The 21,144-nt window shown below is 37.5% G+C and overlaps 1 protein-coding gene across 4 annotated transcripts in view; it reads right to left on the bottom strand.

Moving 5' to 3' along the window:
• Nucleotides 1-7,114, bottom strand: part of LOC126725674 (wall-associated receptor kinase-like 8) — a 212,175-nt gene extending 205,061 nt beyond the window's left edge. The window contains exons 1-3 of one of the 4 annotated variants that reach the window (XM_050430495.1): nucleotides 6,069-7,059; nucleotides 3,429-3,548; nucleotides 328-1,545 (exon numbers count right to left, since the gene is read on the bottom strand). In XM_050430495.1, coding sequence (XP_050286452.1) covers nucleotides 347-1,545; nucleotides 3,429-3,548; nucleotides 6,069-6,990 — 2,241 coding nt within the window. In that variant the 5' untranslated portion in view covers nucleotides 6,991-7,059 and the 3' untranslated portion in view covers nucleotides 328-346. Of the gene's footprint in view, nucleotides 1-327; nucleotides 1,546-3,428; nucleotides 3,549-6,068 lie in introns of those variants that run through there. The other 3 variants (XM_050430499.1, XM_050430497.1, XM_050430496.1) reach the window with 3 other exon arrangements.
• Nucleotides 7,115-21,144: the final 14,030 nt, after the last annotated feature.

Here is a 21,144-nt window from a genome sequence, read left to right as displayed (position 1 = left end):
TGGATATCTTGTTGGGGAAGAATTCTCTCGTAGTGGTTTTCCTTTTGGAGTGTTCTCCATTAGTTTTCTCCTTCATCTCTATATTGTGTATTTATTTCTTTATGATATGGTGCATGTTGGTATACAATTAATTAATCTACTGCATAATACACAACTAGGGTCTAAACTACCTATTCTATTTCTTCTTATAATTGAACCTAATTCTCCAAATATGACTCATAACATAATTTCTTACCCAATATTTCAAAATGAACCTATACATTTACTGGTATATTGTCCACAAGCCTAAAAGAAGCTATAATAGTTTACAACAAGGGGGAAAAAAAGTGCCAAAACAGATAGTTTATTAATCAATGTGAGATAAAAGTGGAAGGACAAATGATGATGAAGGTTCACCTATTTCTAAACTTGAGCTTGATAAAATAGAAATGTCATTCCAAGGCCCCATTTCTTCATTTCTAACATAATCAAACTCTTCAAAATTTGGTTGATCAGGGGAAATTTTTTGAACTCCCTCTAACTCCATCATGATCTCCGTCATCGTAGGTCGTTTCTTTCCATACAAGTGCAAACATCTTTGTGCAAGATTAGCTATTGCCATGACTTCATGTTTATTACCATCCTTCGTTACTTGAGTATCAAGTATGTCAAAGAGACGGTTCTCTTTTACTGAATGAATGAAATATGTAGATAAACTTAGATCTTCTTGTGACCTTGTTAAAAAAACTGGCTTTTTTCCAGTTAAAAGCTCAACAAGGACTACTCCAAAACTATAAACATCACTTTTTTCTGTAAATTGGCTTGTTTGAAAGTATTCTGGATCCAAGTACCCAAAAGTACCATATACTAGTGTGGTTACATGACTTTGATCAATGGCCACTGATCTTGAAGTTCCAAAGTCTGCTACTTTTGCTCTATATTTGTCATCGAGGAGTATGTTTGAAGATTTTATATCTCGATGGTAAATGGGTAGTGAAGCTGCCGAGTGTAAGTAAGAAAGAGCTCCTGCAACTTCTGTGGCAATTCTTAAGCGCATATCCCATGTTAGTAATGGAAACTCTTCATTTTCTTCATGAATGTACTGAAAAAGTGTCCCATTGGGAATAAATTCATAAACTAACAAAGGAACTTCTGTCTCTAAACACCACCCAAGCAATTTGACCACATTTCTATGGTTGATTTGGGAAAGAATGATAATCTCATTAATGAATTTTTCAATATTCCCCTTATCCACTGTGTTACACTTTTTAATTGCCACAATTCTTCCATCAGCTAACATTCCTTTATAAACTGTACCTTGCCCACCTTTACCAAGTATTCTGTTTTTGTTAAAATGATTGGTCGCATTTTTCAACTCCTTCGAATTGAATAATTTTGTATTTTGGACATTGTTGTCATTTGAGGATAATTGTTGTTGTAATAATAAACCACCATTCTTTTTGAAGAATTTTTTCTTGAGCTTGATTTTGTTTCTTTTCTTTATCATTCTGTACAAGCACCATATAATAGTGAACAGAAACAATGCCCCAAGGCTTGAACAAATAACTGCATAGGTCAAGAAAATTAAATAGAAATATCACATCAACCTAAATCTGGATTATATAAAATTATGAATAAGTGTGAAATAGATTTGAACAAAAGTACAATGAACTGTAAATATCTTTCTCATGTTTTAAAAGAAGTTACTAATTTTTTTTCTTTTTTTACATTAATATTTCTCATAATATCCTGGAATATAAAATGGTGTTAACTACTAATTAATTTCTTAGAAAGAATAAAATTTATTGTTTTGTTTTATGGAAACATTTTTTATACATGAAATTTATTGTTAGGTACTTGATATTTCATGCAAGTCTATTGTGTTTTAAGGGGCTTATGAGCCCAACATAAATTTCCCCGTTGCATGGCTCCAGCTAACTTTGCAACATGTACCTGGCAGTCCTACCTTACATGAGCTTAAACACCTAATTAGCGAATTCTTATTATAGATTATAAAATTTACTACCAAAAAAAAATTGTATAGTAGTGCTAAAATACTTCACTCATTTCTAGGACTAACCAAAATACTTCACTCATTTCTCCTTTATTTTCTTCCATTATTCAAATACCTCACATCTCCTGTTATATGTTGACTTTGATTAACGTATGATGTCAAATTTTTTATCCCTTTTTAGTGAACAATGACTGAAAAAGATGAGCTTGTCCTCTCTTCTCACACCACATTCAAGCTTACTGTAAAAATCTATATCATAATAGATTAAAAAATCTAAATTGAAATGAAGAATTATGCAACTTTACAGAGAGAAATTGTCTTTTCAAGATAGATTTGTAATATTAGATAATAGACAATCATATTATGATTTAGAACATTTTTAAGGTAAAAAAAAAGCATGTAAGAGAAATGAGTAATGCAATTCAGCTAAAAGTCTGAAATTATCAAATTATAAAATGCGTGATTTATCTTTTAGTGATAGATTATCAAAAGAACAAAACTTAAAAGCTAATGTACTTCTTCATCTTCAAAGCTTTATCAAAAGAACAAAACTTAAAAGCTAATGTAATTCTTCATCTTCTAAGCTTACATAAATTTAGTAAACTAACTTCTTCACTTCTAAGCTTACATAAATTTAGTAAACTAAAAGTGCATGAAATATAGTTTTTTTTATCCGTTCTAGCTCAGAGAAAGGTAGGATACCCAAGTGGCCTAGTCATTCCCTTCCATGATCCATTGAACTGAGTAAAACCAATAAACTAAGAGTACAATTCTATTTTCCAAGTAAAAAAATAAAATAAAATAATCCATACAAAAAATTAAATAAAAAAAATATATGCGAATGAATGGATGTTAGAATTGAATATCACCATAGAATTACAATAATGGATGAGAATGTGTATAGTCGCTCTTGTCAAGTGCTTATGGTATAGCACCTCTCTATCACATAACTTTGAGCTTGTTTTTATTTTTACTTTATTCATTTTCTAAATTTATAGTCTATAATCTATGCCAAGTGCCTTCCGACTCAATTGGTTGGCATTGTTTTATGTTTTCAAGATATCCAAAATTTAAATTTCCTTTCTCCTGGTGTAACTATTGAATTATCAAAACACTAAAGACATTTAACTTTTGATAAAACTCATAATATTGTGCCATATAGACTTTTTTGTCCTCACAATTTTACACATAATTATTTTAATATATACTTTTTAATTGATTTTGAATTCTATTCTATATTTAAACCATCCATTAGAATTTCGGCACATCATATCTTCTATAAATGCTAGAATATATAATTTTATAAATAAATAAATAAATTTACAATAAATTCTGATTCCTAGAATATATAGTTCACAAGCACAATCGTAAAATAAAAAAGATCATATTAAAATTTTTTCATGCATCACACGAGTTAAATCAGTATAAGGCATACCTATAATGGCTATCTTCACTGGAGATTTTGGCTTGTTGCAATGGTAGCTACCTTGTATATTCACACAATCCGACTTGTTGGGACATTTATTGAGTGTCTTGCTTTCGCATTCGTTTATATCTGATTGAAATATATAGGAAAACAAATTACAAATTAGAATCAACAGCCAACAGATACTTTATAACTATTGCCCCTGCCTCAATTGAAAGAAAGAACATTATTATTACTTTCAAAAGCAATATTAAAAATAAATAAAAAATAATATGACATTAAATTTTTTAATTTAGTAATTTATTCTTCTTCATAAAAATTTGTATAATAAGAAATCAAATTTGGGATAATTACCTAATAACATCGTTTACGTAAGACGTACTTAGTGTTTAATCTAACTATTAAGAATATTTGAGTTATTAGTGGAACTTTAACTGCTTATTCATTCAAAATATCCTTAACAGATAATATATATATATATATATATATAATTAATGAATATACAAATGTTTAATGAGTTTTCTTTCAAAAAAAATATCATTTAACCACCGCGCATTATTGGTGTGATGATTATTTCATAAGTATAAAGTTCCTGTAGGGTGTGGGGGGACAAGAGCCAGGGTTCAAGTCTCCAAAAGGAAGCTTCACACACATATACACTTAGATTAGGTTAGAGTAGAATTTTTCCCCTCAATTACCAAAACCCCCCTTCCCTAGAAGGAACAGGAAGTGAGGTTTTGGGGGGCTATTGTGGGAGGACGAGAATCCGAGAATATAGACAGAGAAACTAAGGAAAATGTCAGGAGTACGAACCTCGGAAAGCATTAACAGAACATCCTCGAGAAAAAATAACCCTCTTCAAGTACAGGGAGACTATAATGCCCGAGGACCCTGAGGATACCGACATGCCCTCGGGAGACCGAGAACCAAGGCTAAAGGCCGTAGGATGCAAAACCGAGGATGAAGGGGAAGATTTATCATCAAGCTAGGAAGGAAGGGAAGAGGACAGATAAAACATTCATCACCTCCACATTCAATACTCTGCATCCACTTAGCTAGCCATATTAATAAGAAAATGACCTATGAACAGTGTCATCACAGCTCATAATCCAATGTGGAAGCCTTCTAGTAAGGCCCTGATGGGACAAGTATCAAGGGAATTGAACCCTGACCCTTCAGATGTAGGGTTCAAATACACCTTAGTTGATTATATAGGGCTGAGAAGCCCTTGGAAGAAAGGGATTCACTTTTTAGAAATACAAAACCATTTGTAATCACTAACTCGAACTAAATCCGAGGAGCTCAATATAGGCCCTTCGAGGCTTTTTCTTATCTATGTGCGCATGTTTACACTTTGACTCAATTAAATCAACTCCATTTAAATCTTTTCCTCTCGACTTGTCTCATTTTCGTCCGCCACGATATATATATATATAGATGATGAATACAATGATGACACATGCATGTCCTTTTGTGAAAGCATACGATAAGGATAGATGTCAAAACTATTTCCATTGTCATTTGAATCTCTTAATATGCTATTATTATTTATTTCCTACTATAATATGAAATAATAATGGCAAATTATTCTCCTAAACATTTCATAGTATGGGTCATGGGCGGATACCCATTCTCAAATTATTATGACTCTACTAAAAGATTTAAATTATTATGATTTGCAAATATGTCCATGAATCCAAATGTATGGTTCGAATGATTTTTATTTTTATTTTTATTTTATTTTTGTTTTGGTAGAAAGGATAATAATGCATTAAACAGAAGAAGAACTACATTACACGCTTATAAAAATTAAAAAATAAAATAAAATAAATTCATTTTCTTTGTTTGTATTTAATAAAAATTTAAATTCTAGGATTATTAAATTTGTCTTAGGTACTTTTGCACAACTTTTATCTTTGTAACTAAGTTTCTATTGCTTAATGCCATATGTGATTTTCTTTTCTTTTTTTTTTAAAGCCTCCATGTGTGATTTTCAAGAAGCCAATATTTTTTTCCACATTGCCTATATGATTTAGAAATTCATATAAAACAACCGAATACCAATAGTTCATGTGAGTTAATTCTTAAAGAAATAAAGAAGTACAATCCACTTGCAGCCAAAGAAGAACAAATGCAATATTGTTCAATTAATAATTGGAGAGAAAATTAAAACACCACACAAAATTTTAAAAAAAATTAATTACCAATTAAGTATGTCATGTGACAACATTCCAAGAGTTATGTAACTAACGTAACTGACAAGAGGGAATAAAAAAAGGGTTGTTCAAATTTTCAAGCTATGAGAAGAGATCAAATATATAAAAAAATATTAACCTCCGTTTGTTATATGAATTATACCTTTATTGTTCAATGAGTTTTTTTTTTTTTTTTTGTGTAAATATATTTTATAAATTTTAAAAATATATATTAAATACATTTACGTGATATTATTTCATTTTCAGTTATAAAAGTCCATTACATATAATAGAAAATCTAAATTGAGTTTGACAAATATGTTTGCTAAGTACTTTTCAAAGGAGCATGAAATTTCATTCATATATTCACAAATAAATAAAAGGAGTGAATTAAAGTATTGAAAACTAGACGAATATGCTAGAAAATGAAAGCTTGTTGGTAACTGCAGTTTACCTTGACATCCCGTGGAAAGATAAGAATTTCCTTGGTATCCTTCAAGGCAATAATAATATTCGGCCCCGTAATCTGTAGTATACCCTTCTGAGTTCCGTCTACGCAGCTCTTTTGGATCCAAGGTAGTAAACTCAGATGCTGTCCACTCCAGCACCACAGGAACGTATTCCAAAAACTGCACATAGTAAGAGAGATCTTTTGTTGTTGAATTCAACCATTTATCATCTGCAAGGAAGGCAAATTTGCATTCTTCACTGGTTTTAATTTCTTCTTTTATTCCTCTGAAACTTGCATTAAATACTTTAATCCCAGAAGGGACTGTGGTCATGCAGCAGTTGAAACCTGAGCAGTGCTTAAGTTCGCTGTCCTCTATCATGCTTTTTTCAATGCAATTCGATTTGCATCCAACCACCACCATAGGATTGATGCCGGTCATTAGGGCCAAGTTGTCGCAACCAACCGAAATGAATCTATCCCGATTAGATGAGAAAAAAAAAGGACTACCTGAGATATTCACACCACCAATATGTCTGGAACTCCTATTCTTACAGTTGGAAGAAAATATTGGCATGTTGACTCGAACGAGTCCCGGATCAATCCAAAAATAATGATCATTATACGGATCAGTAATATTGATTTCCAGGACCTCCATGCCAATTCTGGGTAGGAATGCTTTAGGGAAACCACCAGTTTCTTTGCAAACAATTTTGAACCAGTCATTGAAGTAACAACCGGTAGTCATTCCAAACGGGTATGGAATGTAAATATTTCCACAGCTATCAGAACAATTGGGTTTTGCTATAGGTGCTGCAGCTTCTGCTAACTCATAGGTCAGTAGAAGTAAGAAAGTAATTCGCATTACCACTTGCACAGCCATTTCTGGGTGTCTATAGTTCAACAAAGCAAACCTCCTAGCCTTCATATATAAACAAATATATGTAGCCTTAATTACAAGAAAAGTATGTATATCTAAAACCTTGACATTAAGTGGACAGAAATTCAAGGCATTATAATCTTCCAACTCGCATGACTTTTTTGCAGGTGGGTGGAATTTTAATGAGTTATATAAATGCCTATTTTTCTAAGCCTTTTTTTTTTTTGAGAAAGTTATTTTTCTAAGCCTTAATTACAAGAAAAGTATGTATATCTAGAACCTTGAAATTAAGTGGACAGAAATTCAAGGCATAATAATCTTCCTACTTGCATGACTTTTTTGCATGTGGGTGGAATTTTAGTGAGTTATATAAATGCCTATGAAATAGACATTAATTTTTTTAAGCCTTAATTACAAGAAAAGTATGTATATCTAGAACCTTGACATTAAGTGGACAGAAATTCAAGGCATAATAATCTTCTAACTTGCATGAATTTTTTGCATGTGGGTGGAATTTTAATGAGTTATATAAATGCCTATGAATTAGACATTAATTTTTCTAAGCCGAAATTTTTATTTTATTTTTTCACATTTTGGGTAACAATTAATTTAGTCTATATTATTTTTAACTTACAATCAATTTGATCTTTATCGTTAATTCACCAATGAAAAATGTCTATCTGGCATATAGCATGCCCTAGTATACTTGAAGTTGACATGGCTAATGAAATAACAATAAAAAAATATTACGTCAGCATTTAAATTGATAAGTTTCAATAGGAATGACAGCCACTTAGAAATTGTCACCCTCACAATCTAGGTTTTGTGCAAAAATATTTGGCTAGATTTGCCCCATCAAAGCCACTGGATTTGATCCAACACAAAGACACCAACCCGATTGAGAAACCCTCACAACTAGATTTGTTCTCCCTCTATATATTTTTTCTTTTTTCCTTGTTTGGTTACCAGGAAAGTCTTGCTTTTTGGGAAAATTTGCTAGAATTTTTTTTTCTTCCAAATTTTCAATTTCTTTTTTGCTATTTCTGATCTAGATGTTTGTCAATTATATAGAAGTGAGACATTGTAGAATGTATTTATGAATTCAAAGATAGAAAAATCAAGAAAGTGGTTTTTTGTTATGTTTGGTTTCCAAGAAAGTGCAAGAAAAGCAAAAAATATCTCCACATTTTTTTCTTTAAAATTGAAAAAAAAAATTGTTATTATTATTATTATTATCATTATTCAATTTAAATGCTGATGTGGCATTTTTATTATTATTTTATTAGCCACATCAACTTCAACTGTGCCAGGTGTGCACACCATGTGCCACATAAACATTTTTCGTTAAAGGTGCTAGAGTACTATGTGTGTGTGTGTGTGTGTGTGTGTGTGTAAAACTAAAAAGTGAGAAATTTTAAAATTTCCCATCAATTTTGTCCCTCCCTCAAATTTTGCAGAAAACCATTTCGACCCAAATTGTGGGATCGAGGAGAAAACTACTAACTCTCACAATTTCACTCCCCCCCCCCCCCCTCCTTCTCTCCCAACCAAACATATTTTTCTCTCCTATTTTCTCTTTCTCCCCAATTAAATGGGCCCCAAATGGAAAGAAATTCATTGCATAAGAACCACATAATAATCTTCCAACTTGCATGAAGTTATTGCAATCCGTGGAATTTTAATGAGATATAACTTCAAGAAACAGACATTAATTTCCCTAATTCAACAAACCATATTATTCAACTTGATGTTTTCTCTTCTCCCCAATTAAATGGGCCCTAGCGAAAAGAAATTCATTGCATAAGAACCACATAATAATCTTCCAACTTGTGTGAAGTTATTGCAATTGGTGGAAATTTTCACGAGATGTGAATCCCATGGAACAGAAATTAATTTCTCTAATTCAATAAACCATATTATTCTTCTTGATGTTTTCTCTTCTCCCCAACTAAATGGGCCCATGCCCTAGCATACTTGAAGTTGACACAGCTAATAAAATAACAATAAAAAATATTACGTCACCATTTAAATTGATACGTTTCAATAGGAATGAACACCACTTAGAAATTGTCACCCTCACAATTTGGGTTTTGTGCAAAATTATTTGGCTGGATTTGCCCCATCAAAACCACAGGATTTGATCCAACACAAAGAGACCAACCCAATTGAGAAACCCTCACCACTAGATTTGTTCTCCCTCTTTTTCTTTTTCCTTGTTTGGTTATCGGGAAAGTCTTGCTTTCTAGTAAAATTTGCTAGAATTATTTTTTTTCTTCAAAATTTTCAATTTCTTTTTTGCTATTTCTGATCTAGATGTTTGTCTATTATACAGAAGTGAGACATGGTAGAATGTATTTATGAATTCAAAGATAGAAAAATCAAGAAAGTGGTTTTTTGTTGTGTTTAGTTGCCAAGAATGTGCAAGAAAAGCAAAAAATATTTCTACATTTTATTCTTTAAAATTGAAAAAACAATTATTATTTTGTTAGAGCACAAAAATCAAGCTGTCCAAACCCACCTAGAACAATGAAATTAGTGCAACCCAACCAGGCCCAATCAATAGATATTTGTAAGAGAATGGGTTAAAAACAAAGGAGAAGGGGCTTAACTTGAGGACAATAATAGGGCCAGAATGACTGAAGATCAAAGTTTATATATATGAAGCTTATTACAAGCTAGCCCAAGGAGGCAGTTCTTACATAGAATGGTACACTATTCACTTTCTTTTTCTCAATATTTTTCTTCTAATCCCCCCCCCCCCACTTTTATCTGGAAGTTCCCATCCCTTGTATACTTCTCAGTCCATCATATTCTGGCCCTTCATCTCCACCTACCCAAACTCTCCCTATGAGACTCTCCCTATGACACTTATCCCCTTAAACTTCTGTTGAAGGTGGTAGAAAAAGCTGCTTAGCTGTGAATTCCACTGTTCAAGTCACTTCCTCATCAATGCAGCTAATAAAACTATTGCCAGACATTTAATGCGGAGGCAGCAGATGGACTTTCATTAGAAACTTCCTTCACCTTCCATGACTCTCTCTCTCTCTCTCTCTCTCCCATCCTCTTCATCCGGACTTCCCAAAAGTCTTTTGTCTCTTATCATCCTATCCTCAGGTAAACCCCCTCTTCAGGCTCATGATGCCTCAATAGTGATAACTACAGCTCATTATATCCTCCCTTAGTCCTCGGGCCCCCACAATAGCCCCTAAAACTATGCTATTAACCCTGAGATAAAAAGCAAGGTTTTAGTTACACAACCTCACCTGATATGTGCCATATACGTTCCCACGTGATAACGTCCTTTCACTTGTCTCCAGCATGCTCTTGAGGCTTCAGTATCCACGATCTCATATTTATTGTGTCAAGCGGCTGCTTGTGCCCCCACGTTCTATGGTACGATGGTGATCCTACGGTCCTCGTTTACCCAAATTTATGAGTAGGAACTTTACCACTCATTTTTCACTCCTATATAAGGAGAGGTCGAGGATGGCTTTACCTCATTTACTAATTTGGCAATTTTTCGTTGAAGCAACAGCCCGAGGAGAGATTCTCTATTGCTTGTAAGTGTGTTTGGATTCATACTCTTTTGCACATAGATTTTCATTTCCTACATCATAAACTTCCATGGGTAGATTTGCTAGGCTAGTAGATACCCCTAAAGGCATGGCCGCCTTCAAGGCTCAATATAGGATCCCTAACGGTGTTGAACTCCAAACTATGAACTGGGCAAATGGCTAGTTATGAACAGACCTTCTGGCCCAATAGTTATTCCGATGATCGCCTTCATAGAAGGCGGGATGGAAATCCCCATGGGAAGGGTCACTAGAGATTTCCTGTTGAACTCTAGGCTGACCCCAACACAATGTTCCCCCAACATTTTTAGGGTCCTCAGCAGTGTAGATATGATAAACCGTAAAATGGGGACTAACCTTACATGGCATGATGTGAATTGGGTATACAACAGCCAAAAAGGGAAGGAAACCAAATACTACATTAAATGTAGGGTTCCATCTGTTAGGTTCATATCCTGTATGCCTGAGTCAAACAAGGGTATGGATGAGGATTTCCTCATTGTCTCGAAAGACTGGCATGATGGATTGCACTGTCCCACTCAAGAAGGGGAACCAGGTAGGGTTCCCACAAATATTAGATGCGCGTAGGATTTTTATCTTTACATAAAGAAAAAAATTTACAAGGTCTTTTCTCTTTCGTGTGACTTATGTTACTTCTTTTTTGGCAGACGAATACCACATTGCCTCGAACAAGAACCTCGTGAATTTTCCTGACCTAAACCGAATCCTTAGGTTATAAATTTTTCTAAAGACGATCAACTCCGGGCGGTGCATATAATCCTCGGGTTTGAACCCATCTCTAAACGCTTCTAAAACCCGAAGAATGTAATTAGAGCTAAAGACAAACGGTTAGCTTTAATTGACGTAGCAGTTCCAGCTTTTTGCTAACTGACCCTTCTCCAACTAGAACCCAAGACACTCAACTTCCAACCCCACTCATAACCAGACTCCTTTACTCCCAGGAGCCTCCTATACCTTCGGACAAAGAAACTAAAAAGCCCACTCCCAAACCCGTCCAAGAAGTGACAGATAAGGACTTTGAGGTTTTTTACCAACAAGAAGACCCTGAAGACCTTCCCAGTACCTCACAACGTCGTTTGCTTCCTGCCCAAGTCAGTGCCAGCCAAAGAGAAGCCAACATCCCAAAATGAATGGTGTTCGAGGAGAAGACTCTAGACCTCCTGGCATTTCTTACAGCCCATGCTGGGGGGCTTCACCAGCAATTCCAATGGTGCCCCGACCAACAACTCCTGCTCCCACACGTGCATCCTCTAGTGACACCGTAGACAAAAAAAGGAAAAGGGACCAAGGAGGAAAGGGCCCTGAGGGTGCTAAGGAAGGGGAAATCACTCGTCCTTCACAGCAGCCCCCAACCAAAGAGGCCCGAACGATGAAGGCCCAACAGAAAAAGAGTGCTCCCTCTGGGACCTCTAAAAGCTCTGAGGGGGAGCAACAGCCCAAGCCCTCTGCCTGGAGACCCTCATTTACTCTGAGCTTAAGGAGTCCTATCAAGGACAATGCTAACCTAAGGGACCCCCAAAAAGGTAGGTTGAACATTATGGCTGAATGTTTGGAAAAAGCTCTTTACCTACCCAAGGACATGTAAGAGCTTAGGGCCTTTCGGAAATGTGAGGTCTTCTTGTCATTGAAGAGAGACCTTGCCAAGGTATATAATCACCCTCTTCTTTTCATAAATTTATACAACACATGTATAGATACTAACTCATAACAATCTTACAGTCTATACAAGCAGCCTTTGTGGTTGAAGAATGGGTCGACCACGCCTTGGGTCAAGCTCGCGTGGCTGAAGGCAAGCTAGAAACAGCTAAGAGGGCCCTTGCAAAGGCTAATAAGAAGCTAAAAGAGACCCTCTCCTAGCTAGCCGAGGTAGTTAAGTCTCGGAAGAACATCGAAGCTACCCTGGCCAACTACGAGAAATAAGTGGCAAAGTCCCTAGAGGCTCAAAAGAAGGCCAAAAACCAGCTGGCCTTGACCATGGTGAAGGTCAAACAACAGCACAAACAGCTGGAGGCAAAGAATGCCAAAAAGGCTAAGGCCAAGTTGGCGGCTTATGACATGGGCATGACTAAGATTGTCCAAAGTCTGACTACCCAACTCAAGGACGTCGATCAGGCCTTTTGCCTTAAGGTATGGGGTCAGGCCCTCACTACAGCTGGGGTCAGTACTAAATCAGAGCTTAGGGCGATAGAGTATATTACCCCCCAGCCTTGCGCTGGCTCCCAGCCTCTCTCAGTTTTCAACCGATTCTGGCTCTACCCCTGCCTCTACCTTGATCCAACCTGCCACGACTCCAGCTACCACACCTGTTATCGAGAAAGGGCAAAAGCAGCCATCTCCACTAGCTGTTGTGGATGTGGAGGAAGAAGAAGCAGATGAAGTGGGTCAGCTGAAAAGGAAGAAGAAGGAGAAGGAGAAAGAAGCATCAACGTAACTTAATCCTAGGCTAAGAGACAACTAGTCAATTTTGTAATTGGGCTTAAGTTTAGTCGATGCCCCATTTCCTTCTATTGTAATCCAATCCCTGAACTTCAATGAAAAGAATCAGCCTTTGTTTTATAATTTTTCATACTTGTCTAAGTATATCTCCTACTATTTCCCTTTTTTCATATTATCTATAACATACTAACCTTTGAATAACTTAATTAATTCCCCTCACTATACTATTCAATCTGACATGAACTTTGAGAAAGTTGCTAGACTGACACTTAGGGTAATTTGTAACTATATTTTGACACTTAGTAAAAATTTCAAGCAACACTTACCTTACTTTGGACTTAGAAAGCTAAAAGACCAATTTGCCTTGTACCTGTAACCCGAGGAAGCAAGCAAAAATTTGTGACTTTATTCAATACTTAGAAAGTTTCACATAAGTGTTAACTTGTCCAAGGTTTGTGACCCGAGGAGCCAAACCAAACCAAGATTTTGATAAGGACTAATGAATCTCTTACACATAGGTTAATTTACCCAAGGTTTGTGACCCGAGGAGTCGAACAAGATCAAGGTTCTGTTTAACACTTAGAAATTTTGAACATAAAGGTTAATTTACCCAAGGTTTGTGACCCGAGGAGTCAAACAAGATCGAGATTCTGTTTAACACTTAGCAATTTCTTAAATAAAGGTTAATTTACCCAAGGTTTGTGACCCGAGGAGTTGAACAAGACCGAGGTTCTATTTAACACTTAGCAATTTCATACATAAAGGTTAATTTACCCAAGGTTTATGACCTGAGGAACCGAACAAGGCCAAAATTCTATTTAACACTTAGCAATTTCTTACATAAAGGTTAATTTACCCAAGGTTTGTGACCCGAGGAGTCAAACAAGACCAAGGTTCTGTTTAACACTTAGCAACTTCTTACATTGAGCAACTACCACATAACTCGCAACCACAGCAAGACACAAATGAACCATATATGAATAAAAAGAACTTCATACCATTAATAGTAATAACACCGTAGATTATTTACATTCCAATGACGTGGAACTACATTTTCATCCAAGTCTTCCAAATAATAAGCCCCAATACTAGCCACTGATGTTATTCTATACGAGCCCAGTTGGGACCCAACTTCCCTAGGCTAGGTTCTTTGTTGTCCCTACCACCTTTCTTAAAACTAAATCTCCTGGTGCTAGTGGTCTTAGCTTCACTCCTTTGTCATATCCTTGTTTAAGCCTCTGATAATAATGTGTCATCTTCACTGCAGCTACTTCTCTTCTTTCCTCAACCAAATCCAAGCTGGCCGAGAGCAAATGATTATTTTCCTCGACGCTAAACTGGTCAATTCTTAGAGTTGGGAACCCTAATTCAATAGGTATTACGGCTTCTACCCCATAAGTCATTGAAAAAGAAGTCTCCCCAATTGATCTTCCGAATGTAGTGCGATAAGTCCATAGCACATGGGGCAATTCATCCACCCACCTCCCTTTGGCGTCATCCAACCTTTTTTTCAAACCAAACACTATGACCTTATTTGTGGCCTCGGCCTAACCATTCCCTTGCAGATAAGCTAGAGTAGAATACCTATTCCTGACCCCTAACCCCCCACAGTATCTTCAGAAGGATTTACTATCAAACTGAAGACCATTGTCTAAGATCAACGTGTGTGGGACTCCAAACCTAGTGATGATATTTCTCCATATAAACCTCTTAGCATCCACATCCCTGATATTGGATAGAGGTTCAACCTCTACCCACTTAGTAAAGTAGTTTGTCCCGACAAGGAGCCATTTTTAGTTTCCCGTGACTCGAGGAAGTTGTCCCAGTATATCCAAGCCCCATTGAGCAAACGGCCAAGGGCTGAAAAGTGGGTTCAGAACCCCAAGTTGGTGAATATTCGGGGCATACCTCTAACACTAATCACACTTCCTCATATAATCATGAGAAGTTCTCAGCATGCTCGGCCACCTGTATCCTTGGGTAAGAGCTCTATGGGCCAAAGACCTCCCTCCCATATGACTCCCACATATTCCTTTATGTAACTCTTCTAACAAATGTTCCACTACCTAAGGATGTACACATAGTAGATATGGTCCTGAATGAGAACACTTGTACAACTTCTGTTCCTCAAATAACCAATAACGGGGAGCCTTTCGACGTATCTTTTCTGCTTCGCCCCCATCCTCAGGCAACAGTCCTTATTTCAAGAAAGTAACTAAGGGATCCATCCTACTTAGCCCGATCTGAATACTGTGCACACCCACCAAGGGCTTCTTTACCAAACTGGAGTTAGCCATGTCTTCAACAATAAAGACCCGAGGCAAATTTAACCCCAAAGACATTGCCAACATAGCCAAAGAATCTGCATGAGAGTTCTGTCCTCTCGGGATTTGCTTTAGAGTAAAGCTCTTGAAGTGGACTCGAACCTGTCTAACTCTAAAAATATACCCCTGCATGTGTTCATCCTAAGCCTCAAACTCTCCATTAACTTGGTCCACCACCAGCCGTAAGTCTGAATATACCTCTATAACTTCTCCTCTCAACTGATTAACCATTGCCAATCCAGCCAGCAGGGCCTCATACTCAGTTTCATTGTTCGTAGCTAGAAAACCCAATCGTAATGATTTTTCCATCACCAGCTTCTCAGGGGATATCACCACAATTCCTACCCCTGCCCCTTTTCGGTTAGCCACTCCTTCCGTGTACACCTCCCAGGTGGGAACAACTAAGGCCAAGACTGTCATAGTGTTAACTATTCCTTTTCTATCATCAGTCATGCTTTCTGTAAACTCCACCACAAAATCTGCTAATACTTGTCCCTTTATGGCAATACGAGGCATGTACCTAACATTATAAGCACCCAGCATGGTCCCCCATTTAACAATCCTATCCGTGTAATCTGATTTTCGTAGGAGAGCTTGTAAAAGGAGCTAGGTATGCACCACCACAGTATGTGTTTGAAAATAATGTGGAAGCTTCCTCATGGAGTGTATGATGGCCAACACCGCCTTCTTCAGGGGTAAGTAGCATGTCTCAGCTTCATGCAAGGACTTGCTGACATAGTAGATAGGTCTTTATACCCCATTCTCATTTTTGACAAGGACTAGACTAACTACATAATTCGTGACTGCCAAGTACGCATATAGAACTTCCTCTTTCTCGGGTTTAGAAAGGACTGGGGGGTGTGACAAATATTGTTTGAGCTCCTCAAAGGCCAACGCACACTCCTCGGTCCATTGAAAGTCCTTCCACTTATGGAAGAGCTCGAAAAACGGACAACATCTATCTGCTAATTGAGAGATAAACCTATTCAGAGCTGCTGCCATCCCTATTAATTTCTGTAACTCCTTGGGATTCCAAGGAGGGTGCAAGCTATTAATGGGCTTAATCTGATCGGGGTTGACCTCAACTCCTTGGTGTGTAATCATATAGCCTAGAAACTTTCCCGAGCTGACCCCAAAAGAACACTTAGATGCATTTAAGTGCAGCTTATGTTCCCTCAACACTGAGAACACCTCCCCCAAATCTGCTAAGTGCCTTACAACCTTCTTGCTCTTTACCACCATATCATCAATATAGGCCTCCACATTCCTCCTGATCTGTGACTCAAACATCAGTGTCACCATTCTTTGATATGTGGATCTTGCATTCTTAAGGCCTAAGGGCATCACTCGATAATGGTAATTTCCAGTAGGAGTGCAAAAAGCAGTTTTTTCTTGGTCAGTTAATGTTAAAGTTATCTAGTGATACCCTTGGAAGGCATCTAAGAAACTCATCCAAGGATGTCCAACTGTTGCATCCACCAGTTGGTCAATTAGAGGAATGGGGAAAGGATCTTTCGGGCACACTTTATTCAAATCCATGAAGTCCACACACACATGCCACTTCCCGTTTTTCTTCTTTACTACCCCCTGCATGCTTAAGTTTGTTCACTTCTACACCGAGGAGGTTGCTTTCGTGGGATCGCCTTTGGATTCACATTCAGCCGGTGACATATAAACTCGGGATCAATCCCAGGTACATCATAAGTACTCCAGGCAAACACTTCAATATTATCTTCTAGAAACTTCACCAGCACGACCTTTTCCAAGGATGGCAATTGAGACCCCACCTAAAAGTATTTTCTTTGTCTTGAACCATCAAAATCTTTTCCAATTCCTCAGACAGCACCCCCTGCGACTTGATCCCAAGTCCTACTTCGGGACCCTTTGATTGCTATGGGATTTGCTTCTCTTCCACCACGACTTGATCTACGGGTTGCCATGTAATGGCTACTATTAGACATTGCCTAGCCATTGCTTAACTTCCTACTAATTCCCCAACTCTGCCTTATATGGGGTACTTAACTTTCAAGTGTAAGGTTAACAAGACTGCTTCTATAACATGAAACCATGGTCTAGCCAGGATAGCTGTGTAAAGGGAAAAAGCTTCAACTACAATGAAGTTAACTTGCACCTCCTCATCTCCAGCCTATATAGTTAACCTTATCATCCCGCGGGGGGTTACCAATCTCCCATCAAAGCCCACTAGTGGTGAATCATACTTCTCCAAGTCCTTAAGCCTGAGATTTAACCCTTTAAATAAATCTAGGTACATAATCTCTGCCCACTTCCCTGGTCTATCAAGACCCTCCTTACATCATACCCCTCGATCCAAATGGTTACTACCAAGGCATCATCATATGGCTAGAGCATCCCCTTCTTATCTTCTTCTGAAAAGCCTAAAGTGGGCATGGCCACTGTAGGGTCACGATTTGCGGCTCAAGCCCAAAACATATGGGCTCTTTGCCAATGAGCCCAATACAATGAATTTGTAAAGAATGGGTCGAAGAACTAAGTCAAAATGAGTTTGGACAACGGCTAGTATTGAATTACATGACAATTAAACACAAATAAAGGATGCTGATATCGCTGTACTTTCAGTCCGAAGAGGCCAAACCGGTGTATGATGATCACTCTTGGATACTAGGATGGTTTAGATTATTATAGTCCTTTCCTCTCTATTTTTCAATCCCCCCCCCCCCCTCATCAAGAGTCCTTCCACCTTATATATCCTCATTCGAACCATCTTTACCCTACACCTGTTGATCATCCGAACCCTCACTTGAGTACTTGTCCCATCAAACACCCCATTTGGCTTTCTGTAAGTTGTGGTAGCCAAGGTAGTACTATTCAGAGGTCTTCTCCACATAAATGCGGCCAGAAAAGTAGCTGAAGTTCATTTAATGCAATGGTGGCAGCTTTCCCTTAGATATTTCTAGCTTTCCTTTCTTTTTGTATGTTCATGAAACATGTCTCTATCATTTGAACTTCTTGGAGGGTTATGCTAACAGATGGGGTACATATTATGAACCTCATTCGTCATATCCAAGAAGGAATTACTCCTCGGAAAAACTCTCATTTGCTTCCCATCTTTGAGACTTTAACTGGGAACATTTAACAACCATTTGCTCCTCCTCAGACCTATCAATGACCTCGGACAAGCCCAAGGCCCAATACACTATCTTGGGCCCTTGCCCCTACAATAGCCCCTCAAAACTCCGGTTTTTCCCTCTTATCCGAGGAGAAAAAGTGGGGTTTTGATTTTTATAGATAAGATCAACTAATTTTTTGGTTTACACGTGTGAGAATGTAGTTTTACATGCCTCATAATTGTCTCTAATGCTTCATAGTCCACAAGGCGTTATTAATTACTCCAGGCGGCTTTATGTCTCCCATATCCATCGTTGAAACGCCAATCTAATGGCTGACATTTCTCCTAGTATTTTAAGCAGGAGTACTCCCACTCATCTCCTCCCTCTATATAAAGCCTTGAAGGAACCCCTTTTTCTCTTTTCTTCACTAATCCTCAAGAACTTCAGAGAATTCCAGTGCCCTATCTTCACAAAACGCACTAAACTCTTGAGTGTCCATAGCCACTTCTTGTAAAAAGTCTTCGAAAAATCTCTGAAAGTTTCAAGGATTAACATAAGTGTTCCCGTAAGTCTTTATTTCTTTATATTATCCCTTTTCCTCTCGGTCTTTCTCTTCGACCATTCAGTTTATCTAGATGGGTAGGTTCAAGCGCTTAGTAAACACACCGGCTGGTATGGAGGGCTTTAGGGCTAAGTATCATATCCCATAGGGGGTGGTTTTAGAATATTATCCCCCGAACCGAGTACTTACTGATAGGGACGTGGGTCAAGTCATCATCCCCATGATTGCCTACATAAAGGGAGGAATGACGCCTCTCATGGGTAGGATAAGCAGGGACTATTTGATTAACCATAGATTGACCCCTCACCAATGCACCCCTAACCTATTTAGGGTCTTGGGCTACGTAGACGCTCTCAACGAGCAGTTGGGCTTAGGGCTCACATGGCACGACGTGGTTCACATGTACGAGTGCCACAAGCTCAGCGACGCGGGATACTACCTCAAGTCCCTGTCCGAGGTCATCAAGCTGATATCCTGTCTCCCTAAGTCCAATAAGTGTTAGGACATATGTGTTTCACATGTTAAGAACATATGTCATGATTTTATGTAATTGGCTTATCCTTTGACAAAATGCAATTTACTTGTATTTAGGTAGATTTAGGATGTTTTAAATACTTCAAGAAACCTTGTTTCAAGATCAAGTATTGAAGCTTTCAAATCTGTTCAAGAAAACAAGTTCAGAGTACAAAATCATTAAAGCTCGACAGCTGCATCTATCGAGCTTAAGGAAGCTGTTCTTCATTCAGTGTGCTCAACACCTTCTCGACAGTTGCTTAACACCTGCTATCTGTCGAGATTTAAGATTGTCAGAATTCCAATCTGATTTTCTTAGGATCCGTGAATGTGTCTTTGGGCTTTCTTTTCTCATAACCCTAGACATATAAAAGGATCAGTTTAAGGGCCATCAAATGTTCACAAGTTGCACAAGCTTTGAGCAAACTCTGTTCAAGCAAATTGTGACCGGAGACAAAGTTCTTGCCCTAGTTCATCTCTTTTTCTTGAAGAAGTTGCTATGTATGTGCACCATAGGGTTTTGTGACCAAGCATCTTCTTAATCTTCATCATGTGGATGAACTGAAGAACTTTGCAACCAACAACCTTCTTAGTTGGTGATTGAAGTTGTGTACTGGGATCCGCGCAATTGGTTAGTCACGTACTGGGAGTCATGCATCTGAAAGGGGAATATTCTTTGTTAGTTCTTAGTTCTTAGTTCTTAGTTCTCATACACTTATGCAATCCTGCGATGTTTTTTTTCACACATAACACGCAATATTCTTTGTTATTCTTGATACATGTGCAGCTAACAATGTGATTTGGTCATCACGAGGTTTTACATGTATTAATGTATGCTCACTAAACTGTCTTGACTTGCTTTTAAAATATAAAATTGGTTAGACTTGTTTAGTATGTGTGTGTGTGTGTATTTTTGAAGATCCATGTGCTTAAATTTTCATTTGAGAGATGTTTTTGAGAGCTTAATATGTTGATTGGATCGTTGGTTGAGTTGCATGTTGAATTGCATTCATGTCTGTGTTTTTCACATCTCGAAAAACTGTTTTTAAAAGCTGGCTCGACACCTCCTCGATACCTCCTCGATAGCTGGCTATCTGTCGAGCTTCCTAAAGCTTTTTTCTTATCGCAATCTCACCTGCACCACGATACTTGGTGGATAGATCGAGATTAGGTCTGTATGCTCGATAGCTTCTCAACACCTGGTGGATCGATCGAGCTTCTATTCTTAATTCTGATGAGTTGATCCTCGACACCTCAGCTGTCGACGAGCATTTCCTCGACACCACCTCGACAGATCGCTCGATACCTGAATCTGTCAAGATTTACTGGCTTTCCTATATAAGGCCTCTGCGCGATCCGGTTCTCATTTCCATCGATCTCTCTCTCGATACTTCTCTGTTTCTCTCCCAAAAACACTTCAATCTTGGTTCTCAAGGATTTTACAAGGTTTTTCAAGTTTTTCTTCACTTGGTAAGCTTCTAATTCTTTCTCATTCATGCATTTCATGTTTTGAAACCTAGGATTTGGGGTTTTTGAAAATTTTTGAGGTTTTTCAAAATTGATGAGCTTTCATTGAAATTTTGGGTTCGGTTTTCACTTAAATGTGTTTAAAACCTCATACATTGCATCACATTAGCATTATAATGGTATTGTCATTGCATTTAGATATGTGCTATATGTTTGTG

This window comes from Quercus robur, chromosome 5, assembly GCF_932294415.1.
Source record: "Quercus robur chromosome 5, dhQueRobu3.1, whole genome shotgun sequence".
NCBI classification, from domain to species: Eukaryota; Viridiplantae; Streptophyta; class Magnoliopsida; order Fagales; family Fagaceae; genus Quercus; species Quercus robur.
This window is presented reverse-complemented; position numbering and strand designations above follow the sequence as displayed.